This window comes from Cygnus atratus, chromosome 8, assembly GCF_013377495.2.
Source record: "Cygnus atratus isolate AKBS03 ecotype Queensland, Australia chromosome 8, CAtr_DNAZoo_HiC_assembly, whole genome shotgun sequence".
Lineage (NCBI taxonomy): Eukaryota > Metazoa > Chordata > Aves > Anseriformes > Anatidae > Cygnus > Cygnus atratus.
In genome coordinates, this window is record NC_066369.1 from 5794989 (window position 1) to 5821521 (window position 26533).

The 26533-nt window shown below is 39.3% G+C and overlaps 1 protein-coding gene across 10 annotated transcripts; it reads right to left on the reverse strand.

The window, feature by feature from the left end:
- Nucleotides 1-519: 519 nt before the first annotated feature.
- WDR47 (WD repeat domain 47) lies at nucleotides 520-24563 on the reverse strand. Of its 10 annotated transcripts, none has more exons than XM_035537577.2 (17): nucleotides 24308-24460; nucleotides 23112-23240; nucleotides 18493-18659; nucleotides 16904-16987; nucleotides 16377-16461; nucleotides 13935-14737; nucleotides 12234-12357; nucleotides 9583-9761; nucleotides 9436-9467; nucleotides 9210-9327; nucleotides 8306-8381; nucleotides 6348-6505; nucleotides 4686-4855; nucleotides 3607-3777; nucleotides 3054-3185; nucleotides 2420-2638; nucleotides 520-1936 (listed from the first exon to the last, which is right to left on the reverse strand). In XM_035537577.2, exons 2-17 carry the CDS (start codon nucleotides 23226-23228, stop codon nucleotides 1794-1796), a joined length of 2778 nt encoding a protein of 925 aa, XP_035393470.1. In that variant the 5' UTR covers nucleotides 23229-23240; nucleotides 24308-24460; the 3' UTR covers nucleotides 520-1793. The 10 variants fall into 10 exon arrangements, with proteins under 10 accessions (XP_035393470.1, XP_035393469.1, XP_035393475.1 ...); XM_035537576.2 differs by having other exon boundaries at nucleotides 12234-12360; XM_035537582.1 differs by lacking the exon at nucleotides 23112-23240 and having other exon boundaries at nucleotides 24308-24470.
- Nucleotides 24564-26533: the final 1970 nt, after the last annotated feature.

Below are 26533 nucleotides of genomic sequence, written 5' to 3' on the forward strand. Positions count from 1 at the left end.
AAATCTACAATTCCAGACATACATACATACAGAAAGATTTCCCTTTCTTTCTTGCTTGGGTATTCAGAACTGTTCTCTTAAGCAAAGCCAAGCAATAAACACAGGCAAGGGGGAGGAGCTCTCTCACCCAATAACAATTCAGCTTCACAACAGAAGCCTAGCACATATAACAACGCTAAGACACACGTTGTAATAACACTCACTCACGAAAGGTAGCATTTAACAAGAGGTGCTACTTAATAACAGCCTGTCGGCTATGTCCGCAGACAGGCACACAGCCGGTGGCACAGAATAGTTCGATTAAGGTCCTAATGCTAAGGAAAACATGTCTTCTATATATCAAATTACCAAGCTCTTACCTCTACTGTACTATTACTTACCACACTGCAAAGTGAGATACTTGAAAATGGTATCAAACATCCAAAGCCTTTTATAATTCAAATCATACAACAGATCTTGATGTATAGTTCAGGTATCAGAGGAGCACGGAGGAATTATAGAACAGTCTAAAACAACAAATGAGATAACTGCAGGTGTTGGAGGTCTTTATTGAGATTATAGCACAGATACACTTCTATATTTACCTTTCCACTTTTATACGATAGTTAAAATTGCTTGCTACAGTGCACATATAATTTAGTAATTAAGAGAATCCAAAACTTAACTGTTCAAATAAATAAATAACCTAATGTTTAAGGTTTAAATTTAAAAAGTAAAAGAAACTGTACAATATGAAAAATATAACAATACATAAACATTAGAATTTAAAGTTCTGTAGAAATAGAACTGTAATTTCCCCTACATAAACAGTGCAAGAAATAAAATTCAAATAAGCTTCTGACCTGGGAATTTAAATGACTTAATTCTTAAATTACCATGCAGACATAGCATTTTAAGCCATGCTGGTTTCTATTATAGTGTTAATGGTATCCCTTTTACTTTGAAAACTGATAGCCGTTAAGCTCACTGCGACAACTGCTGCCAATCCACTCTTTTCTACAGTACATTATACACAGAGGTATTCTGTTGCATTCAAAAAGTAAAATATTGTATGTTTCTACAGAAAAAAAAAACAAAACAAAAAACACTTTATTTTACTTTCCCCCCCCTCCAACATGTTAGCTTGTTGAAAACAATGTCATGTAGTAAAAACGGCAACATTTCCCCCCGTTTAGATGAAGAGAAAGAAAAGACCCACACTACACCATGGACCATAATCAAGATGCGGTTACTGCCTAGTCACCTTTAAAGTTCAGAGTTTATTACTAAAAAAGTTGAAACCATGGAGATGTTAAAAAGTTTGACCTCTCGTGGAGAAGTGATGAATATAATAAATCTGAAAGAACAGTGGAAGTAATTTACCTTTTATGTGCATGTGGAACTAGTTTGATATTAACTTGAATTTTTGTTCAATTTAAGTTTCTATATAAAATTCTCGTTGAGGCAAAGACCAAGGAATGCAATTAATACCAAACTGTAAACACGTCATTCATGTTACTCAGAGTGCACATCGACAACAAAGGAGTTCTTCTCAGACTTTGGCAACAAGACTACAATAGGTCACAGCAGCATGAGTTCACATGGAAGACTGAAAGCACTGCAAAAGAATATACTAAAAACACCAAGACCTCCGAGAAACCAGAAAAATCTGTGACAAGTGCCCTTCCTCTTGATAAGACACTTTCCTACTCAACTGCTGCTCTCTGAATGCCTATTTATTATTACTTGGTTTTTACAGTTCCGTAGCCTCAGATCTCTGTGCTTTAGCTGCATAGGTTGCTTTTAGCTGCACTCTAGCCATTGTAGGTCCAAAGGGTTACAGTTCTGTCTGCAGACGAAGACAAGAAGGAAAGATCTTGCGTATGCCATCTGCATTGAATAACTTTGTCCTTGTGCTCTCCTACCACCATAAGAGGAAGCTGCTTCGTGAGGTCCCCTACAGCAGAGGAACAGAAATCATTAGTCATTCCATGAACTTACATCTTAGCTCTATTTTTGTGTGTGTTTTTGTTTAATAAAACTTACGTATGTACTTCACCTTGTGAAGCACAGTTGAACTCTCAACACACACACATAATTTAGCAGTCCAGGAAAAACAAGTTCATAGGAAAAGGGAAGATATCAGATATATCTCAACTCTTCACAGTACGCATAAGAATCTTTTTTTTTTAAGCATCAATTTTCTAAATGCTGTCTGAAAGCTAAGGCCAACTCATCAAGCAACAGTATTAGTTTTACCATTATCAGCCTCCCGCCCCTCCTCAACACAATCACATTTATACACACTTCAAATGCTTCAAGCTTCTTTTTTTTTCCCCCCTCTTAAACAAAAACCCTATCTTTTGAGTGAAATTCTTACAACCTCAAAATTAAAACCATCAAATTCGAAGTTAACCTTGCATCTTTTGTAGTATGTTACCTTGCAAGTCTGTCACCTTTATTTTCATATCATATGATCCCGTGAGCAAGTAGTGAGCCCCTGGAGAGAAGCGCACAGAGCGAACATCACTGGCATGAGGATGATAGCTCTGAACCATTCGTCCTCCTCGAATATCATACAACATACAGCTAGAGTCCTCTTGTCCCGTAGCCAGAAGACGACCGCTAGGATCTACAGCTACTGAAGCTACAGCACTTCCTACAGGAGAAAAATAAAACCCCCCTGAATTCATGTACATTTATGCAACTGTATGTTCTTGCTTAAAAGAAAAGCTATTATATAAAAATACCAAATGCCGGCCTTCCTTTTACTCTGAAACAGCTATGCATCTTTTGTTCTGATGTGCTTGGGAGTACCCTGTCTGATAGTCACAAGGTAAAAAAGTAGCTAATTTTTGGAAGGATGTTATTTTATTTATTGATTTTTAAGGGAAAAAACACACAGATAAAAGAAAATTGGTGAGGATGTCCTTAAGGGCATCTCCATTCTGTGATATATTAAAAAAAAAACAAAAAACAAACACCCCACACCTTACATTCACTCTACACTACTCAGATGTCCTTAAAATAAGTTTTTATGCAAAAATGATCAGAGCCATGATAGCAAATCTTACCTGTTCCATGAAACGTTGTTCCCACAACACGAACACAACTTGGCACTCTCAGATCCCAGAATCTTACAGTCTTGTCTTGGGATCCAGATGCAATCATCCAACCACTCCACGTATAAAGTGCTAAAATATGACCTATGAACAAGAAGATGTCTTAACTTGATTAAACAATGTTAATCAAATAATGAAATACTACAGTTCCGATTACATTTCTGTATTCAGAGATTAAACAGTCCCATGGAAAACCTGCAAGTTCCATGGTCTAAAATACCAAGAGTATAAGGCAATAGCCAGCTTTGCACCTTCTCTGGAGTGAAGCACGCACTTTCCATTAAATTAACAGCCAGTATATTTAAACAAACCTAACTAGAGTCACCCATAAAGAAAGAAAACAAAAAAAAAATACTCCAAATCCCCAAACAGAAACACAGCTGGAGCAGTCTGGGGAGGATCAAAGCCTTGCTAAAAAGAAAAAGACAAATAAAACCTTTTGAAAACAAATATTATTTGAATATAATACAGACTTCGGAAGTGCCAGAGAGAAGCAGCAACATACCAGTGTGACCACTTAGAGCATGCAGACCTTGTCCTCGCTGACAATCTGTAGTGTAAATATTACAGTCCCCTGCTCCAGCACTTATTAAAATAGCACCACCACTTTCTGGGCCTTCCATAAAAGCAAGATCTCTGATTGTCCCATCATGCATGCTGAATTCCAAATCTGGTCCTAATAAAAATAAATAAAAAATAAAAAAACAAGATGAGGCATACTTTGTTTAGCACAGTTAGCGCTACAATCTTTAAAGCAGTTGCAGTGATAATGCAGCGCATTTCAGACAAGGGTGGCATACTACCTACTATAGACACTGCACACTTTCTGCAGAATATCCCATTTGAGTTATGAGTGTTCAAATAAAATCTTCAATAATCTTATTTACACCAAGTGTTGCTTGAGCTTCCTACAGTTGCTAAAGCATACCAACATGTATCTCTATAGCTAATCCCAGGAAACATTATACAGTAAAATCATTTCTTTTTGTAAACTGTGGTGAAGTAACAGAACTAACTCCCCCTCTGCCAGGGGGAAAGGATCATTAAGAACACTGAGTCACGTAGGACAAGTCACCCTGAGGTCAAAATAAAGAGGAGCCATATTCGGGGTATTGATTAGAAGGGCCAGGCATAGAAAACAGTATTTGCAGGAAAGAAATATTGGATTTTTAAGATGGGGAAGATGATGACAGAGATAGGTAAGGAAAAGCAGAGCTTGAATTCCTACTGACAATCAAGAACTAGAATTAAGAATATCTACTTGTTTACCCATATCTGAAAAAAACACTTTACGAGAACACAGCACAATAGCACAGAATCTTCCAAAACAAGAAAAAAATGCCTGCAATCAAAAAAAGCACAGAGCACCCAAACTAAAATAAAGCCCAAACAAAAATCCCCACTTCCAACACCTCTGGGGCTATTTGCTGAACAAAGACTACAGGAATAGTGAATGGGAAAAGGGGCTAAATTAATTCAAGTATTGGAGTAAGAATAACAAAACTTAAATACATATTTATTTGAACAGTCTTGCCAAATATTGGATAAATAAGCAAAAATAGATTCTTTAAACTATACACAGACCTGTCGCATTACAAGTTTCAGCATTAAAAGGTAGTACTTTCACATATTTATCATTAGAACCAGTAGCCAGCAACTGTCCACAGGGACTCCATGCTACACAGTAGATTGATCCTTTATGATGCTTGTTTCTTTTGAAGCGAACTACAGGTTGTTTAGGAGTATTATAAGCACTGCAAAAGAAAATAGAAAAGTATGTTTTCTTTTTATTTGTAAGGAAAGTTGTGCACTCTAAAACAAAAATACTGTTTTCTTCCTTTTGTTTTGGATAACATGACATAGGTAAAACTGTTAGCACTGAAACAAATGCATAGGATCTAAGACAAAATAAAACAATCTTCTCCATCCCGTTTTCTCATTTTTTCCTCTTTCTTCCATTGTGTTTGTGATTAGACATGTAAAAGAACTTCCATGATCCCTTCATCTATAGAGGGCCGATAGAGATAAAAATATAGAAATTGTAGCTACATATGAATGAATGAATCCTTATCCCCAGGCTCCTAAATTGGTAAGATTTTTCTAACAAGAGACAAAGGCTACAGAATCAACTGAATGTTTCCCAATAGTTAGAAAAGTAAGGTGTGTGAGAGGAGACTGTAATTAGTCGATAATGAAGCATCTGTCCTACTGAGAGAGTTTTGCACTTTTTACCAATCAAGGAGAGGTTATGTGGGCTTCAAGCCCAGCAAGCCAGCTTGCACTGAGTATCAGAAAAATCACCTTTTGTTTTGTTTTGTTTTGTTGTTTGTTTCATATATTGCCAATAAGTATTTTGGACTTAAACTTCAAAGGCTACTTTACTGATTATATTTTAGAGGGGGGGGGGGGGAAAAATAATCTGATTACTTACTGAACACTTTAGAAGCCTGACCACAAATCCTAAACTGAAAGACCTCCCATATATAAAGTCACTGTGCATACTTGTAGCTCTCTCAAATTATGAAGTTTTAGGCGTATGTTTTCCCCCTCTGGTCCAAGAAAATAATGTAACTACAGTAGAGACAAGATGACTATCAAGATGGCAGTATTTTCTTCCAGGTGAAAAAAAGACACATACACACATCCCTCCATTAAAAATAAGGGTTTTGAGGGGAAACGAGAAAAAAGAAAAACTAACAGAGAAGACTAGGTAGACAGTAAACCACAAAGAACCCTTTTCTTTTCAAGGAGCTGAAGTATCAGGAGAACAGTATTTATAATAACAACAGAGACTCATAGACATGCTCTAACTTTGCTGTAACAGCTGGATTTGTTGGTTTCTCCACTGTCAAGTCCGTCCTTCTGCTAAAAACTCCATCTCATAAAACCCATCTTGTGCTTGCTTAGGCTGACACATGCTTTCTTCTCCCACTTTTACAACCAGAGTATTGAAAGCAGAAGCCATCAGAGTAAACAGAGAGGCCCACCCACAAGTGCAAAAAACCACTTTTATATGGTAAAGCTGTAGTACTGCAGCAAAGCATTTAACATAACAGAACAAAAACTAGCCCACGAATATACAAATTCCTCAGTAGATTCTTTTTATTTTTGCTTGTCAGTTCAGGTTTTGAAAGAAAACATTTCACTATTTATGACAACCAAATAAAGGTATGAAACATACAGATAGCAGTAGCTACAGGGAAAAAGTGCAAGGACACAGGAAAATAACTATTCAATCTTTCTTACCTTGGGTCAATTACTTCCGGGTAGGCACACACTCTCAAAGTTTTAGAGTTGGAGCCAACAGCATATAAACTCCCACTGGGATGAAAGGCTACAGCTCTGACAGCTTGTGTGTCTTCTAGAGTATTAATGCAAATGAACTGTTTTTTTGATTTGTCATCCTGTGTAGAATGATCACAGTCAAATTAAGCTCTACAATATCAAACTGGACATTTAAGTGTACTCAACTGATATAATAGTTATAAATTATTCTAAAAAAAACAAGTATTAAAAAGCAGCAGCACCAGACTAAACTGAGGGATTTGTAAAACAATGTCTATTCCTGGTCATGGAATTGCACTCTTCAAAAGTTCTTTACCTCAACTCCCTCTGAAGCTGACATTAGATGAACATTTCTCAGTTTCCCTCCAGGCTACCAACAACTCTCCTTAACAGCCTATCTCAGAAGCCTGATATTACAATTTATTTCTGTGTGAACATATTTGATCTGGGTGAAACTTGTGAGGAGAGCAAAGGTACATTTTTAACGAGAACAGTCCAGGTCAAACAATTTATAAAACAGATATAATACTAAGCATAAGAACCACCTTTTCCACCATGCAGTTAACACTTAAAACAATTTTATAATTCAGCTTATGCAAAACTTTATTACATCGTCCTCCAGAACGCTTCATCACCACCTTTCTAATGTTTTGGTTTCATTTATGTGATGCAGAAGCTTTGAAATGTCCTCACTGCAAAGTTATTTCCCTAAAGTTGGGCCATACTGAGTTGAGTCCAATGATCATAGTTTTAACCTGGAGAACACAAAGTAATCACCTATTACACTGCTGTCAATTATTATAGCAACAGCAGTTCGTGCAGTAAGTATTCTTGCAATGCTACTGAGCAAGCTGTCAGCATCTACAATTTCAAATTTGGAAGTATTGACTCTGTTGCCCTACATCCCCAAGAAGCAGGACAGAAATCATTAAGTTCTTCAATTTCTATACAAAGTAGCTTCCTTCATAAGGAGGAGAGATTACAGCTTTGGGGCTATCTAAAAAGCAGAGGAAATAATAAGTACTTGATTACCAATAAGCAGTTCATGTAATTCCTGTGTATCCTAATTGTTTCACCAACAGAAGTAGTATTAGCTGGATAGCTATTTGCTGATTCAATCAGCAAATCATGTTACTGGATCAACGAGTAAACTCTGTAGTAGTATTTAGGGACAGACTCAGAAGAGACAAATGCAAGGACAGTCAAATGAAAGCTGTAATCAGGAGCAGCTTTATTATTTACAGTGAACATAAGGTACAATAGATTAAAAAACAATTGAGTTACCGCTCAGTGTTCTTTTTGCCACATTTTAACACCTGACATCTAGAATACTGTGTCCAGTGCTGGGCTCCACTAAAACAACTAAGGGACTGGAGTCTCTGTTACGCATGGAGAAGCTGAAAAAGCTAGGACTGTTTGCCCTTGAGAGAGAGAGGCTTGAAGGGGGCTGGTGGGGCAGATTTTGTCAGTGAATACTCCTCCTGTCCAGTATTTATAAAGATAGAGCAAGGCTCTCTGCAGTGGTATCCACTGAAGGACAAGAGGCAATAGACAGAAATTGAAACGCAGGAGGTTCAATTTAAACATTTCTGTTGTTTTAAATACAATACTGTAAGGGTGGTCAGGTGGTCAAACATGGATGCAGGCTGCCCACAGAGGTTGGGGAGTCTCCATCCTTAGAGACGCTCAAAACCCAGCTGGAACAGGCCCTGAGCAACCTGCTCTAGTGGAATCTTGAGTAGTTGGTTTGGATCCAGTCTCCAGAGGTCCCTTCCAACCAATAGTTCTGTGATTCTCAAAGTACTACATCAGCCAAAATTCAGTGTAAACTTCTATTAACACTGACAGGATGTTGCATACTCAGGATAAAACACTGAATCTTGTGAAAACACACTGCAAGAGACAGTAAGGAAACTCACCTCATCACCTCTTGTCCTACTCAGATTCCCTGAAGAGTCGTCCAACTGTGGCTGAGTGACAGCATGCTCTGATGCACTGTTTTGATTTGGTGAAGAATTTGAATTCATAACAACAACAAAAAACAACCAAGAGGAGGAATAGATTTGTTTATAAATATTTTTGGACTGAAGTTACAATAACTCATACTGAGAACTAACTTATGTGGACTAGTGTTACGCATGTCTGATTCTTTATCATTAAACTATTGTTTTTGCAAGATGTTGCCATTTTTTGAAGGTACTCCAGGCATTGAATGAGTCAAAAGGAAGTTAGAAAAAAACAAGAAGATTTTTATTTTCATTCCATAACATACACGCACTTGGAAAAACGTTTATTTCTTTCAGGTCAGTGGTACCTTTACCTAAGGCTGGATGGGGCCTTGGCCAACCTGATCTAGTGGGTGGCATCCCTGCCTCTGACAGGGGGTTGGAGTTAGATGATCTTTAAGGTCCCTTCCAACCCGAGCCATTCTATGATTAAGGGAAGAAATCCAATTCTCACTCTGTCCTGCCTCTCAATCTTTTTAACTAGCATTTCATAAGGGGAAAAAGCCAACAACCAACCTTTTCATGGAAAAGCTTTTAGAAGCTTAGCAGAAATACAAAATAGACGAGAACTACACAAATAAGATGGAATAAGAAGAAATTAAAAATAAGCACACAACGTAAACCGCAAATAACCACTATTTCTCATATGTTAAAACATTGCTTTTATCATCAGTATAGAAATACCTAGGTAACAACAGTCGTTAACTATATACCCCTAATTCAATGACAAATTAATGTGATAACAAAACAAATACAAACGGCTCTTCCCTCCCAAAACAGGGGGACTTCCAGTCCTAAGCAGTCTCAAATAACTTACGTTTGATTCCCCTGCACAGGCGACTCTTCAGGAAAGGGTATTTGATTAGCTGATCCACGTTTTCGAGGAGTGCTTGTGTTAACATTTTGACCATCAGCTGTTAGCCTCTGAGAAGCATCTGAAGGTGGTGATGTAAAGTTACTTGCTGGGTTAGTAGATGCATTCCCTCTGCTCCCATTACATTGCTGGCTAAGCGTTTGCACATCATTTCCAAGACTGTCCATACCTATATTTAATTCTCCTAGCTTCTGGATAGATCTAATATTAAAAAAGAAAAGGGGGGAGGGAAAGGGAGGAGACCAAGCCAGGTTATTATGAGAACTTGACAAGGCATAGGAGTGGGCGAAGAAGGAAGTTAACAGACATCCCCAACCTGTTGAGAAACTGCTCGGTAAGATTCTGTTGCTGGTCAGCTCCATCTTCTTGGTTTACACCTCCTTCCAACAACATTTGCTGGTACAACTGACGTTGTTGCTCCTTCTGTTCTAAGTGCTGCTGGTAACGTAGTCTTTGTCTGTAATATTCTTGAAACTGCTCTGTTGAATCACGAAGCTTGAAAGAAGTTAGAATTACCAATGAGAATTAAATAGTTAGTTACAGTAGTTAACCTAAATACTTACTCTCTGGTTCACTACTTCACCACATGCATCACAAAGCCATCAGATTGTCCTCTGAAGAACAATGCTTTCATTTTTCCCTAAAACCAGATACAATTTACTTATTAAAGATAGAAATCACTGTCTTTCTGTACTGTTGAAGTAATTCTGCCTTTGTGCCTTATTCAGGAAAAGACTGCTCTTGTCCATAAAACTCCCAAAGTAGTAATTAATATTGGAACAAATAAGTAATACAAAGCTGAAAATAAAAGGAAAAAATAGAAGTTGGAAAGCAACATAAGCTACTTTCCAATTTCTAAGTAATATTTCCAATGTAATTTTTGTATTTTCTGCTGTGTTGACACCTCTCTGCTATCAATCTACACAGCAGATTTACATCTGCCATTTATCAACATCAAAATAAGATGCAGTACTTCTGGACAAAACAAATAAGTGTTTCCTTTTTCATGATCTCTTCCCATTTATGTACTATCTTCAGCGTCACCCACTGCCAGCTCCTCAGGACTCTCTGCCATCTGCACTCTCTGATCCTCACTTTCTCCCTCTGTCACCAGTTCCAAATGCTCACATCAAAACCAGATGAGAACAAGCTAAAAATGAAAAATGGAACACACGGGAAACCGAAAGAACTTCAGTCCAAGGCCAAAAGTATCAACAACCGTGCCATGTGCTTTCCCAAGAAAGCAAATCTAACACCGTTTTTACCAACTAAAAGGAAAAAAAAAAGGTAGTATAAGAAAAAAAAAGTTTCTTGCTTGAAGAGAAATGACATCTTTGTCATCTAGTGATTTCCTATCGCTGCTGCATTTGTAAAATGTTTACCATATTGGGTTTCCAAAGATCAAAATTGGGCAATTGTCCTCAGAAGTTTAACAAGCATTCTAAATATTTCAAATACGTAAGCTACTTCCTGGTCACTGGGTTATCATCCTTTTAAGGAACAGGTATATTCTGGCCAATACTTCTTTGAATGACTGACACTTGTTTGTTGCAATTGGATCCGATCCTTGGACTGTTTAGTCTGAGTAATAATACAATAACAATATATAAGATAAATTATATAAAGATATAACAATAATGATCTAACACCTAAACCTGAAATTTGTTGCCCAGATGTTCTTTTGTATAAACCCTGCCTTATAAATCAATCTTTCCAGGAACAATACAAAAATAAAAAATAATGAAAATAAACTTAACAGAATTTCTCTCTCACATATACCACTAAGACGTAGAAAACAAAACAAGAAGCAATTGGACTGGTGTTACATTCTTTTATACTTGTGTATAATAGTCTGGCCAACATATTCACCTACAGTATAGCATCTCCTGCCTTCATTCTCTCCCAGAAATCTTCCCCCTGTTTTTCTGCCATTTGAAGTCTGCTCTGTCACAGTTCTAGTTACAGCTCTTTCCTCTTCCCCTTATTCCCAATCCCACATACACAATGCTGGTGCAGTGGAGAAGTTATGCAGTCAAGTCCTTGTGTTTGAAGGACTTTGGTAATCCTCCCATAGCCCCATTGCCTCACTCAAGCATCCAGAGTCTACAAGAGAATAACCTTGTCAAGACCGGACTGGTTTTCAGTGCCATATAGATGTCACAAGCCAAGACAAGAGTTTACTTAAGAAAATCAAACTGGAGTCTACAAACCAAACAAACCGCATAGTTGATGTTATTTCAGCACTCAAACATTTAGCGCAAATATTCAGATGACGTAATTCATCCTTACTGAAATCAGAGGTGGATATTTAAAACTGTGGAAAGGGAATAGAATAGGTAACTGTTCTCATTGCTTTCTACTGAACTGCTATTTTCCTTTCTCCACATTGCTGTTAAGAGGAAAAAAAAAGTCAAGGCACAAGGCCTTCAAAAGAATAATTTTTATTTATTTATTTTCAAAAAAGGTTATGCTATTGAATTCTGAATGGCAAAGATACATTTACTAGGGAATTATTTGATCTTCACCACTCGGTGTTCTAGACAGGAAATGACATTAGGTGGCCTGTGAAACTTGCTATTAACACCAAAATTGCAGACTACGTGCCAGATTCATGACTAAAACACTAGAAGGATTCTTAACCATGGTTAAACTAATGTTGCTGGCTTTGAGTACTGCAAAGTCTTTGTTTGTTTTAAGATACAGGCAATAGTTTAGCAACACTGATGCAAGAATGCACACTCATCAGGTGAATTACAGACTAAAGTGATTGCAGAACTTCATATAATGGAAAAAAAGAAATTTCTTGGAGATGTAATATTGTATTTTCACTTGTTAAAATCTTGTAAAAACAAGATTTAAAACAATCCATTGTCATGCATGAAGTTCTCAACATAAAAAGCAAATAATTATGAATGTTTCAGAACATAGCTCAAAGGGCCTCATTATTTTTAAATAAACAACCACTACCTCATTTTTCTCTTGTTTGGCAGATCCCTGACTCTGTGCTCCATTAACTGGTTCATTTTCTGGAACAGAACTCTGGCACAAAGTCTCACTGTTGATGGGATGCTGTGGCTCCACGGGAGTATCACTTCTTGTGGCAACATGGAAAAGAAGAAAAGCATAAATGAGAAAAAATGTGAGTAGAAAATCCCCTGGTAAGAAAGATAATATTCTAGAGTAAAAACTGATAACATCAAAGTGTGCAACCTACTTAAATCATAAAACTGAAGATACTGCTTCAGAAAAAAATGCTACTTGCAACAGATTGCACTAAAAAGAACCCACACCCAAACAACAACAACAACTAACAAACAAAAAGCAGAGAGGTATTGTGATGTGCCAACATTTTCCTACACACCTTAGCATCATGCGATATCAAAGTCCTCTATTTTCTATCCTTACACTTTAATTATATACCTTGAAACTAACCATGCGACTAGTGCTTTCTAGCGGGTATTAGTTTTAATACTAATCTACCAATCTATTAATACCAATCTACTGCTACCAATCTAAATTTAAGCTATGCTTAACATTCATCAGACTGAACATTCCTGAAAGTGTTATTTAGGAACAAGTTTGTATGAAATTGGCTATCCTTGTATTATATAAGCATTTCCCATGGAACACCTTCCAAAATGCTTTAGCAAGCAGTAAGTGTGCATAACATATTAGAATTCTTGGATTCCCAACTCCAGTTTTGTCAACTTACAAAGTCCTATTTACTCAGTGACTTGGAGCAAAGCTCTTTAAGGTTATTCTGAACTCTTTGGTTATCTCTGTATGCTAACAAAAGTTATTTAACTGACTAAAAGACAAGTAACTGCTAGCCAAATACAATTTACAAAATTAATACCGTAGTTCTTCCATATCCAAAAGGATGCAGGGGCTAGATATTGAGAAAGCTTAGCTTTCCAGCTTGTACCCTCACAAATATTGCCACTTAAGTTGGATACGCAATCCAGAGTTGGATTTTTCCAGAAAAACACAATGCTGTCTTGAAAGCTATCTAGGGTCATTCTGAACTTCAAGAGATTCACTGAAGAAAAAAAACGTTAAGATCTATCAACTTCATTTACCATCATATCACATTGAAATGCCTATACAAAGGGTTTTCAGAAGATTGCAGTAAGTTACTGCATTTATTCAAACCTTTTAGAAAGGAACAGAATTACTGATGAAAATAAAGGCCAAGCAAAAACGTAAGTGTTTAACTGACAAGTACTATTTCTCCTTATTACCAAGACTTTTCTCTCAAAAGGGTAGAAAGTAGAAAAGCAAAGATTTCATGTGTTATTTCTTAACAAAGAAGTCAACTTTGCAGTCTACACTGCATTAAACAAAGTTGTTATAGGTTATGATAGCAATAAACGTTAAGTACCTCTAAGTCCTATACGAAAAAAATATCAAGTCCATCAGGATTTCAAGTTTCTGTACATCTAAACTTTAAGAAAGTCCAGCTTGAAACCAAAAGGCTCACGACCAAATATGAAAATCTACTTTTAATCATAAAACCGTAAGAAAGAAAAACTCTAGTCTACAGTTTTACTTACAAGAGAAGTTAAAAATTATTTCAAAGTTACAATTATGTTCAAAAATACAACATGTGTAAGAATCTAGTAATGTAATGTGAGCCAAGGTAAAAAATAAAACTATAGTTGCACTTACCGCTCAGGTGACTCTTCAAAAATACTGTGACACTCAGTATTCTCAAGCATGAGACTTCGACTGAGATTCTGTACTCCTGGGTAATGGAAATTAGCAAAGGAGTGCGACATTGGAGAAGTTTTGGTCCCAAGGTCTGTGACTCTCTTATCATGATTTGTTAATCCACATGACAGCCCATCTAAGGCAGGGTTTAAGGAACGGGTCATGTAAGCATCAGCAGACTGAGGCCGTCTCATTGGGGATGATGGATATGGAGAAAGCTTGCTGATAAGAGGTGTCAAAAGATCAGCATATGCAGCTTTTGTAGGCTTGAGGAGTTTATCAACATGAATATTAAGCATCTTTTGTTCAAAAGCACAGGAAAAAACAGTAGCTGGCAGATTCTGCAGCCATGACAATAAGCTAAGGTCCAAGTCATCACACCCATTACCGCATAAGAGATCAATGCCCAGCAATACTTCACTTTCTGTAATTTCTTCTCCCGTTGCTTTACTCTGACAGAATTCCACACAACATTCATACAGCAATCCCTTCATTACAAGCTGAAATAAACGATTGTTACTTGCTTTGAAACCAGCTTCACTCAGTTTCCTATCAGCAGGAATAAACTCTGCCACCATTACACAAGCTTCTTCAAAGCAGTGCACACGGGCTGTGCTGGGATTCCAGTCTTTGAATTCTGCATGGTTGGTCAAGCGAGGCAATGTGAGCAGCAAGCAGAGTTTACTGTAGTCTTCCTTAGAGGGACAGTATTCTTCCAACGCATGTAGGCACTGCACAGCCTCTCGCATTGTGAATTCCAGCTACAGAAATATTGAGGTGAACAGTAGTTGGTAGTACGTATGTTCCCACAGTTAGTTGAAGAAGAACAAGGAGTAGCGGAATTTCTCCACTATCATTCCTCTATTACTATTACTGTCTATATTCAAGGAAAATAGCATATAATATAGAGACCGAAATTGCTGGTGCAAATGTAGTTACAACAGAGTCAAATTCCTGGATGTTTTGGCTTTCTGAAATCCCTCCCAGCCCCACTCCCAGTCTCATTGCCTACAGATCTATGGAACTGTGATGTCACTGCAGGTTTTAGAGGCTTAACATTTTAAGCCAGCAGCTAAATAGCTTCAATTGTATTGTAGCACAGAAGGTTAATTCCACTCACAGGGCCAACTGAATTTCTTTTTTCTCTTTGTGTGCATGTGAAAAGCTATTGGCGTAAATTCCGTAAAGCTGCATACTTCTCTAGTTTTCACTGAGTAGCAACTGTAGGTTGTGTTTTATATCACGGTTTTCTGTTCTCCAATCATAAAAATGTAAAAAACAAAACAAAGTTCAAGAAATTAATCCCTGAAGATAAGACCTCCAAATGAATACGTGGCTTTAGTAGAAAGCTTGTTGAAGCTAAAAGCCAAAAGTACACATAACTTAGTATTTTTAGCTACAAAGATTTTAAATATGTATTAAAAAAAAAAGAATCCCATCCATGTTCCCTAGCACGTTCTCAATACACCAGCCTTTTATCCACAATATGTCAACACATTTGTTAGCATTCAGCACAAAAATAAAGAACATAAGTCTGACTTATTTTTCCCTGTGCTGTTATCTAATAATCGTGAAAAGACAGACTGATTAGTGGAGAAGCACACATTCCCTTTGCAACAATAAAGACTGACTTTAAGCTTTCTCTATACTGTCAAGACCCTGAAGTTTAACATATGTGTAATGGGACAGAGAATTAATCCAGTTTGGATAACAAAACCAGTCATCCTAAAACTACTATAATCCTTTAATTTGATAACTTTTTATGTTAGAAATTTGTTATTCTGTGTTATCAACAGAAATGATACACTAATAATCTTCACAATCTGCATGCCTTTTCTGTCAGTGTGCGTTGTCACTCATGTGACATGTCTCTTTCTATACTAAGAACCTAAATTCACAACTACTGCTGTTTGCACATTTAACTAAATCAGTCCTTTGTGACCACATCTGTTCCTTTCAAGGAAACAACAATGTTATTTCTCTCTAAAAGCAACAGAAATTAAGTTTAAGATTAATTGAAACTAGAATCTTTCATTTGGACCTGACTCTGACAATAAATTTCCCTGATTCTCAAGCTTGCTTCACAGTACTTCTGAAAAGAAGCATTGTACTTTAGCATAATGGCCTAAAGTAAACTTCAAGATCAGGACCACAAAGATGACATGTGGTCACTGATCTATACTGCTAAGTTTCAAGCAACCCTTGCATATGAAATTCTATTTGAGACCTGGTAATCACATTCATTTCCAAAGGACAATTTTTTTTTGTTATCTATGAAACCATTTGGTAATAGATAGAATTTGTGTATTAAGTGTGGGAGTTTTCGTTTTGCTTTTAATTACAATATCTCAATAAGCTTTTTGCCAACAAAAAAAATCCCAAAACAAAGAGAAATCTTACATGCTGAGGCTCATCTTCTGCTGACATTGCATTGTTTACACATAAGGCTTCCAAGAACTTCTGCTTCATTATAATGTAACGAAATCTGCAGGTAAGAAGTGAAATGCAGTGAAACACCATATGTCTCGATCAAGTAGGTCAATATTCTCTTAGAGATGAGCAGGGTATTTTACAGCTACTTTTTGAGGTAGGCATAGAAATTGCAGTGACAAGGAACTCTGATCAAAGTTCAACAAATTGGTAACCTAAAAGTTTTAGCAGATTTTTTTTTCTTCTATTATTGCTTTCAGAAACAACACAATAAAAATAATCGAAGGGTCACAAGTAAAATAAGTATAGCAAGCATACTTTCTTAAACAGAAATATGATAGCTCAGCCAACTATAAAACAATAGTACATGTAGTACCGTATTCCTAAAGTATACATGAAATGAAAACTCATCACACATTATTTGCACATATTTTTCACAGTTTAAGTTAAAAAACAAAATCACAAAAACCTGAACTCTAACATACGTCCTATTTTACCTTTTCTTGTCGAATTTTTCCATACATTCAAGAGGCTGAATAAATTGAAGAACCTCATCCCATTGACCGTCAAGAATCAACTGCCTAGTAAATGAAAAAAGTTACTGCTTTAATTTCACTGGACAAGTACAGCTTTCTTCTAAGCAATCAGCTCATTTAACATCACGAGTTGTATATTTAAATGACAAATGAATATCTAAGCATACAACAGATGATCAACCTGTTTGGAAAAATTAATGCTTTGTACAGATCCTAAGATGACAGACACAATAAGTGCAAAATCCAAGTCCTTTCTCAGTATTTTGTACAAGATAATTGAATATTTTTAAAATTCTTGCTTGAAGGGTATAAATGAAATATATTTATTCAATTAAGACATCCTGAAGAATGAAAGTGGACTTAAAGTTTTAATTGTATAAATACTGCTGGACCTATTTTATACCAAGAGGGGCAGGCCCCTAATACTGGAAGTATTAGGAATGTAAAAGGAACAGCTTGGAAGTAACTAAGTCAGCAAAAGAACTTCAACTCCAAGACCAGTGTCCTAGACCGCACAGGTGAATTAATTTTGTTCCTTCACATCCTCATAATGCGCAGAGTTCTCCGTAAAATGTCCAGTTCTAGAAGGAAAGGCTGCATTTCTCATTAGATGTATACTGAACTAAGAATGAAACACAAAGTATTAATAATTGCAATCCTTCTCTAATTCTGCTTTCATTTTATTCCAATACATGTAATTTTATCAAAAGGGAAGCCACATGAGAAAAAATGTTAAGAACGTTTCTATTACCAAACAAGAACAGTTGGATAGTTTTCTTATGCTTCCAGAAAAGTTTTTTAAACACCTTTGGCATGAAAAGGAAGACTGCAATGCTGAAGACCTACTGTGCATTTACAGTAACTACTCTTAATAATTTAGAGGGTGATATCATGAATGGGAAATCACACAAACTTTCATGCCTTGATGACCTCAGGCACCCCTTTCATATTGCTAACTTTAAGAGAAAAAATACAGATATGTTTCAAAATACAGATATTTTTTAAGAGAAAAGCTTTGGAAACCACTATACTCATCCCAGAGCATAGGGCTAGAACATTAAAAATACTCTATTTATATTAGAAGCCAATAAACTACATGCTCAGTTCACGTGACATGGTAAGCAGGTAACAACAGATCACTGCTGCTAACAGCAGATCTTGTTCTCCTGTTTACTTCTGCTCGTGTACTTTTTCTGACTTAGCCTGTGCTGACACTGGCACTTGTTAAGACCCTTTCCTACTTTAATTCACTAGCATGCCAGAAAAATAACCAAGGTCAAAATGAATGAACACATGAACGAACAAAAAAACCAAACAAATGTAACTCTAAAGCCTATGTTGACACTTAGTCAGTTACTTGAAGTGGCTTACAGAAAGACTTCATTAACTTCAGAGCTGGAACTCAACAGGGCTGGACCACACAATTGGAATCAGGAAGAAGCAGAATAAGGTGAGACCTCCTATTTAGTGGCATGGGGCTGCCCATGGAATCACAGTCCAACTGTATGCTTTCATGTATGTGGTATTTACGCACTGGAGAAAAGTCCTACCTTAAAAAAAGCATGTCATCTGAAAACAGGCCATTAATGACCCCACTTTCTTTCTCAAGTGCCAGCATACTGATATGAAGTTTCCTGGAGTTCAGAAAGTCTAGAATTAGTTTGATTATTTCAGCTTCTTTAACGTTCACCGTTTCTTCAGCCGTCATGATGGCAGCCTAAAAGAGAAGAGACAATTTTAGCCATGATCAATATCTTATTTTATGCTTGTTTAACAAATGGTGGCTACCAATTTTTTTTCTGTCTAGTCTTAAAGAGCATAATATCGTAGCATTACAAAAATAAAATCCAATTTCCTAATCTTGTTTATTTAAGAGGTTTATTACGTAGCCGCAGTTAAGATTAACACTGCATCTTTGTGTTTCTGTCCTACGCATATAGGTCCAGAGAAACAGATCTACAGAGAACTCAATCCTACCACAGCATGGAAGCATTGCTGTTAGCGAGTATACAGCATGTAAAATTTTATTTGACTATTTGCATTTCAGAAAATAAGCTCAAAGAACATAAAACAAGTCAGTTATGTCACTATCTAGATATCTAACACATAAACTTAAATGCTTCTAATACATACAAAAAGCAAAGCCCACTAGAAGGAAGTCTCTTCACCCCCTTTTTTGAAGCTGTAAATGGCAATTACGCTGAAGTTTTCTATTCTTCCTTTGTAAGGACATCTACTTCTGCCTGCATGCTTTATGAAGAATCTAAATCTGCAAACCCAAGACATCCCAGGCCCATTTAACAAGTCCCATTCACTCCCCTGTCCTCAGGTGCTGGCTCCTGGCCCCTCCTTAGCACAGGGCGAGGCTGGCTTTGGCTCGGTGCTCCCAGAGGCGCTGAGGGTTGGCAGAGCCAACCTCAGCCCAGAGGCTGAGGGCTGGCAGCCAGCTCCTTTAAAGCTGCCATGGGATCACCCCCGGCACCAAGGCTGGGTATCGTGCCCACGCTCCTTTGCCACACATTCCTCCAAGGATATGTAAGTTGTAGCAGGCACTTCTCTCAGGAAACCCAAAATAAACTGTGCTGCTGGCTAAGTCTTGTCATGGTTTCTTAGGCCTAACTTGGAGTAGAAACTGTTCAACTTTTTTTTTTTTTTTTTTTTTTTAACATAAATACTTCATGGCTGCACAGCAGATCAACTTGGTTGATCTGACGAAAAACTATCTGGAGTTTAAGGAGAAACTCTGTCACACAGTCAAGTCACACAGCGTTGCCCCCTCAGGAGTTCTTCCAAAAGACCCAACAGCCTGGTGGCTACCTGGGTACAGCTTCCCACCCAGCAGGGCTCAGCTGACATCCAGGTTCCTGCAGAAAGAAAAGCACTCCCCTGCTTTCTGCCCATGTCCCTGACACTTTGCACCAAGCTGGGCATACGCTAAAGGCCGGTGGGTTTGCCCTGCAAGCACGGGGCTCTAACGCTGACAGGAACCAGCACAGCTGTGCTTCATGGCAGAAGCAAAGCATCCAAGCAACTTAAATTGATTATGAGAGCGCACAAAAGAAGAGAAGCTGGTATCTATGATGAACCCCCAGCAGGAAGCATTATTCCCAGAAACAAGGAGAGTAGAATGAAAGTGATGAGGAAAATTAAAAAAGGGAGATTACCACACAGAGCAAAATGTCCGCAGTAAGAAGTTGGTTACCCTAATTGCTCCCCCTTTTAAGTTAAAAGTCAAGATAAAAACACTGCCTAATTCCTTCATACAACTACTTACTTATGTGAAAATCTAGCAAGCAAGAGGCTGAACAACACCCGATGGTAATGCAGCTCCCAAGACAAGCTGCAAGGTGGCCATGCTGCCTCCAGACTACCTTGGGCCTGAAAATCCTGAGTCTGTAAGCTAGATACCTATCTCATATTTGAAGACACACAGAAACTGGTAACAAGAAGTCAAAGAACAGACATAATAAGTTTGAATAATTCAAATAAGAGACTTCAAGTATTACATGGTAATTCATTAATTAACAGAGACAAAGAAAATAGAAACACTCCAGTGAAACCTCTCACTGTTCCTCACAAACCAGGACTACTGAACTTTAAGAGACACAAAAAGTGAGGCATTAATAGGATTTTTTCCATCTTCCTCACAGTTATATGCCAACTTTGTTCCAAGAAGGTTTTTGCATGAACTTTTGACTAGGAAAGCATTTGATTATAGCAGCACGGTTTGTCTTGGAACAACAGAGACCTAGTTGTGCCAGATGAAATGGCCTAACTTCTTTTTTAAAATGGCTGTGTTTAATTCTTATTTTAGTCACAGAAGACTCCAATCACCAGGCATTTTGACAGGTCTCATGGAAGACTCACCCAGAGACCACGTGCCTACTCCTGGCTAGTAAAGTCAAAAGAAAAAAAAACCAAACATCTGGCATGTAGCATGCTTTTCTGCAGGAAAGAAAACAGACAACACACAAACCTAAAGCCAGCACTTGTAGAAAGATGCTTTTTCCTTATGTTTTAGCACTGTTTCCATTTCCCCTTTTTGGCAACTGCATAGGGATTTTTGTTCCCAGAGAAAAAAAATCAATTCCATTCTTATAGACTGGAGAAGAAATCAACACAAATCTAACCAGCAGTTTAGCATTAACATCTTAATTCCCCACCTTGTGCGTTTGCATTTCACTTTTATTATGCTTTATTGCATTGGTGGTTTTCATGTAACTTACATGAGGTTCCTTGCCAAACAACAAAGTAAAACCTAGGCAAAGCTGCACTGAGAGTTGCCATAAGAAAACTACCAGAATAATTCATATAATAATAATACTAATATTCCCTTTGAAGAAAGGAACAAGTCCAGCTCTCTCTTCAACTATATCCATTGAACTCAAATCTGAATAGGAAGCCACCCTACACAGCTTCAAAATGATCTTGAATTATTCATATAGACTGTTGATGGAAAAGTGAGCATAATACTCAGTACTTTGCTCAAGAGTACAACTACATTAAGTAAAATTTAACATTTGCAAGAAGTAGTTAGCTTCCATTTTCCATTAGAGTTTTAACAGGACTGGTTTGTCCTGAACGTAGATCCTTTTGCCAAGTTCTAAAACTTACGTTCTTTTGCTTTATTTATATCATCCATATAAATTGGATAATGGATGATCAGCACCCTCTATTTTATGTGTCTAAGTAATGACACTTTTGGGGTCCTGCTAAGAAAAATGAAATAAATAGATTGGATGCTGAACTTCTGAAGACAATTTGAAATATACTAATAAGCTCATAAATTAGAGATGATATGAAAATAACTAGCATGCATTTGATGTCAGAGCAACACTCCTATTGACAGACAGCTAGAAAATGGTAAACCTACTAGAGAAGATTTCCACTTAATTGAGGGTTTTTTTAGACTGATGAGCCCAGGCTTCTCTGCATTATGCCGTCAAAATAGTAAGTAGCACTGTAACACCATGATGAGATCATAAATATACATAGGTTTACACATGACACTATGAAATAAATCAGTTATTCTGACATTCGGTGGGGTGTGTATGTGTTAATAAATAAATAAATAAAAGGAACAGCAGGGAAACGCAAAATAAGAGCTCAAGCTGCATCCCAGTCCATCCCACTGCATTGCTTTCTGCCAGCCCATATGGCATGTAGCATCACAATCCGATCAGCTCAAGCACTAATACTCAAGAACAACTGAAGCGCAGCACTAGCTTGAGATATAAATGAAGATAAATGCGTATTAAAGCTTAAAATTTCAGGTGCCTTCTACTAACAGGGTTTTTGCTACAACATTTTTTTCTTACCCAATCTTTTCACAACAGAACTTTTCCACACTCCTGTCCCCTAGTTCTGTACTTCAACATGTTTTCCTCCTAAATAAACCTGCATCACAAAAAACAACTAAAAAAAACAAACTTTCCTGCCACTAACCTGACACCTTTTGTCTAGCTTCAGTGGACAAGATGTCCTTTGGAACGTCATCCATTTACTCGTATATTTTGTAGAGAGGAATTTCATTCTTGTTCTATTCTTACTTATGTTCTACGAACAAACCAACAGCAAGAATCCTCTCATGCTGTTATAAGCATAGGAAAATAATTCTTTTAAAAAAATTAAGTAGGCCTTCAAACACAGTATTTTGGGAAAATGCTTATAAACTGTAAATGATTTTTAGATAGTCTTTAAGGTACATTTTCTAGAAGAAATTGAAAATACACATGTATTCACACGACAGAAAATAACAGTAAGGTTTAATATTCTGAAATAAAAATGAATTGCAAAATTCTAAAATAATTGTTATTCCAACATCTTAATTGTCTAAAGTAGACCACTTGCCAACAGTATACACTATGCATTCACAAAAATAGGCAAGGAATTTCAGAACTTCTTCCTTGTATTTCTGGGTAGTTAGAGATTACAGTTCAAATCCTAGTTGTCATACTGACAGAGACCAGCCATGCGTTTCAACGGTGAAGCAACACCTAATGAAAAGTCTTGCTTAGCCGACTTCAATGACAGCTGTAGCACATAATACAAAACCTCAGCATCCTGACAAACTATTTGGCATAAAAAAAAAAAAGAAGTAATATGTATTTAAGCAGCGGACAGTTCTGCATAGCGATCTCACACCCTTCATCCACCCGCAGTAACTTACATACGACTCTCCGGCCTGCCCAGGGGCCGCTCCAGAGTCCCGCCTATGCAGAGCCCACAGGGGAATCGGGGCCCGGCCAGTACCTAGCGGCTCCGCTTCTGACGTGCCCTCAATCATCTTCCAGTTATTCTACAATCAAAAGAGCGTATAAAAAAAAAGTCTATGGGCCAAAATTTTATTACAGTTGGTTTCCACAGCAGTTAGCACAACTCAGTGACAACCATTTTAGCCTAAGTGACTCCACGATTCGTTACTCCAATTGAGCTATACTGAAGACACGAAGCCCTTCACCACACTTTGTACAGCTCAACTCTGTGGCTCAAGCCCTCTTCTTCAGCACCCAGCAGGCAGGGATCCTCTTGGACTGACCCCATCCCCTGGCTGCTGCAGGGGAGCCACCACATAATTAATCCTCATCGGCCCTGTTTTGGGGATGGCTGGCACAGCCCTGGGCGCGCACCAACGCCTGACTCAACACGCGTGCTGTTTTCCAGTCGACACGCATACATTACCGAGCACTCCGCACAACAAATGCCACAAAGGTGACGTTAAATCGCGCAGCGCTTCCACACACAGAGAAAACAGATGGGAGAAAAGGGGCTAAAGGAGAAAGGGAGGCACGCGAGGAGGCGGCACTCGCTCCTGCTCCTTGACACGGGACCCCAGGCGGGTTCACCTCCGCGGCTCTCGGCACCAGCCCTGTCCGTGACACAGCGCCGGGCCGGGCGCTGCCAGGTCCCCGCCGCCACCACACGGGCAGGGCCGCGGAACGGCCGCCTCGCCTCGCCTCACCGTGCCGTGCCGGGCCCGACACACGCCGCCAGCCCGGCCGAGCCGCCCCGCAGATGCCACAACAAAGAGACGGCGGCGCTCGGGCGTCGCCGCCACCGCCCCAGACGCCGCTGTGGGATCGGGGGCGATGCAGTGCGCTGCTCCCCTCTCCTCCCGTCTCTTCCCTTCCCCTCGGCGGGGGAGGCGACAGCACGGCCCGGAGCGGGGCGCGGCCCACGCCGGGGGCGGCGGGGCCGCCGGGCTGCGCCCACCCCGCGGCGCAGCCCCCTGCGGGCGGCACTGCACGGCACGGCTCTACCCGGCCCGGCTCGGCTGAGCTCTGCCCAGCCCCACCCGGCCCTGCCCGGCCCCTCTCAGCCCACCGGGCCGCTCCCGGCCCCCCCGCCCCGCTCGGCGGTGCTCACCCGTGGGGCCCCGCGCGGCGACCGCCGCTGCGGGACGAGAAGATGGCGGCAGGGCTCGCTGCCGCTGGCGGTGCCGGTGGCGGCCGGGGTCTCGCTACCGCTCGGCGTTGCGGCTGCCGCCCGGCCCGACGCAGCTGCCCGGCGTCCAAGCCCCTCCCCGAGCCGGGGCGGGGCGGGCGGGGACCGGGAAGGGGCGGCCCAGCGGGGGCGGTGGAGCGGGGAGGCGCTTTGTGAGCGGCGGGGCGAGTCCCGCTCCCGGCCGTGCCTCGCGGGGCTGAGGGAGCCGCTGAGGGAGTCCTGTGCCCTCTGCCCTCGCCGCCTGCACCTCGCAAGGCCGGTGTTGGTGCGCGGACCCTTAACTCCGCCTGTGCCGTCGAGGTGCTGAGGTGAAAGGCGTGTAACCACGCCGCCACACGCACACTGCCACCCTGCTGCTCACACACCTCTTGTACTGGGTAAAACCACGCACAAGTACCCAACACGTGCCCTTTCTTCCCCTTGGGATCGCCAAACCGTCATCGCTTCTGCCACGGTGACGTCTCCTTTGCTCATGTGGTGGAGGTTTATGGCTTGTTGCCAATGCCTTTAGTTAAGGCAAGAGAGGCTTCCAAATTTCAGGCCAGCGTTGGATCTTGTTAAGACATTTTTGCTGTTTTCTGCTGCTTGAGATGGTTGAAAGAAGTACATATTCTTTACAAAAAATCATATGTATATATATTATATATGTGATATGAAAAAATATATAATTTGATATTCAGTTAAATGTAATGCATGTTTGTAATTGTCAGAAGATGGTAGAATCTAAGAATGATCAAGGTGAACAGTCAATAAGCTTTCTTTGTGTTCAAATATAGCTGTGAGATGAAATACAAAAAGTCATGCTGAGATGCCAATACTGTATGTGGACAAACCCCCAGTGTATATACAGCAGTGCATTGGCAGGCCCTATCAAAATGGAGACTGACAATTTTCTGATACATTTGGGACTACAGAAGTAGCAAAGACGTGATATATATATATATATATATATTTAAATTATGTTTGTGTATACATGTGTCAGGTTGTCAGGGATTGACAAGAAGCTGAACTTGATTCTCTCTCACAACGATGGTTAAAAATGCGAAGTAGCAGATGTTAAGTAGTGAGTTAATTCTGCTTGCAAACTGTTTGGCTGAGAATCAGCCAAAGGGCAGCTGGGAAATCCCCTCATACCGTTCTTCTCTCTCTCTGACAAGGAATGCACAGAGATGTCCTGCAGTCTGTCTGGTGAGGAGCAACGCAGGCAAGGTGCCACCTGGCTGCGCAGCAATGACTCTGCAACGGAGAAGTGAGGCTGTGGCACCTGCTGGCTCCTTCTGCACCGCCGAAGTCCCAGCATCGCACCCAGGAAACTCGATTCTCTAGTAAAACACTGAATCCTTCCTCCTGCTAATAAAGCTATCACTTGTTGCTTAGTTACATCTGGAGGCACAGATTAATAGAAAACTTAATTATAGAAATGAAACTGCTTCCCCATACAAGTGATATAATAGGGATGATAATCAGGGAAGGAGTGGGGAAAAACAAGAGGACTTTAATTTGGTTGTCCAAACAAAGTTGTATGTATAACTTTGCTGAACATACATTTAGATGAGTCTCCTTTAAACTTTGTTTAACAAAGCTAGGGCTGAGCACATCTGTTTTTAATTTTAATCTTGATTTTACAACAGTGTTACAGTGGCTTACCAATCTTTTTGTAATAATTTTGTGTTCAGTGGAGGCCCTGAGATCAAACCTGTGAGACTTCACCTCTGGAAGGCAAGAGTTTTGGAATGGAAGAAAGAGGTAAGGTTTCTTCCAAGTTATAGACCCAAAAAGAAGAGGAAATTTTTATTTATTTATTTTCCTCCTGCTCAGAATATAGGGCCTTTCACAGAAATGTAAATTCCTATAGTCTGGAAAGAGATTTCAAGAACCAAGTGTCTGCCTTCAGGAAGAGGGATGAAGAATAGTTAATATTACTTGATGTGCCAGCTTGGGAGGGCAATAATTCTACTCTTAAATATCTGGAGAGGATACATAGAAGCATCCTATCGGTAAAGGAGAGAGAAGCCCCTATTCTCTGGTCGTTCAGAACTTTTTGCTCTGGCATAGAAAGATATCTTTGGGATGGCCTCAGCTTGCTTTGAACTCCCAAGTGGTTATTGCAGAGAAGGTAACTCCCATGAATAGCAAAGCTGTTGGGTG

Bases quoted from the DNA above. Each gene is read 5' to 3' on its own strand.
- WDR47 (XM_035537572.2), bottom strand. From the start codon at position 23,228: ATGATTGAGGGCACGTCAGAAGCGGAGCCGCTAGGTACTGGCCGGGCC. The intron at 9,468-9,582 runs GTTGGGGATGTC...TTTTAATATTAG, and splicing joins ACCGAGCAGTTTCTCAACAG to ATCTATCCAGAAGCTAGGAG. The intron at 4,856-6,347 runs GTAAGAAAGATT...TTTCTTTTGCAG, and splicing joins CCGGAAGTAATTGACCCAAG to TGCTTATAATACTCCTAAAC.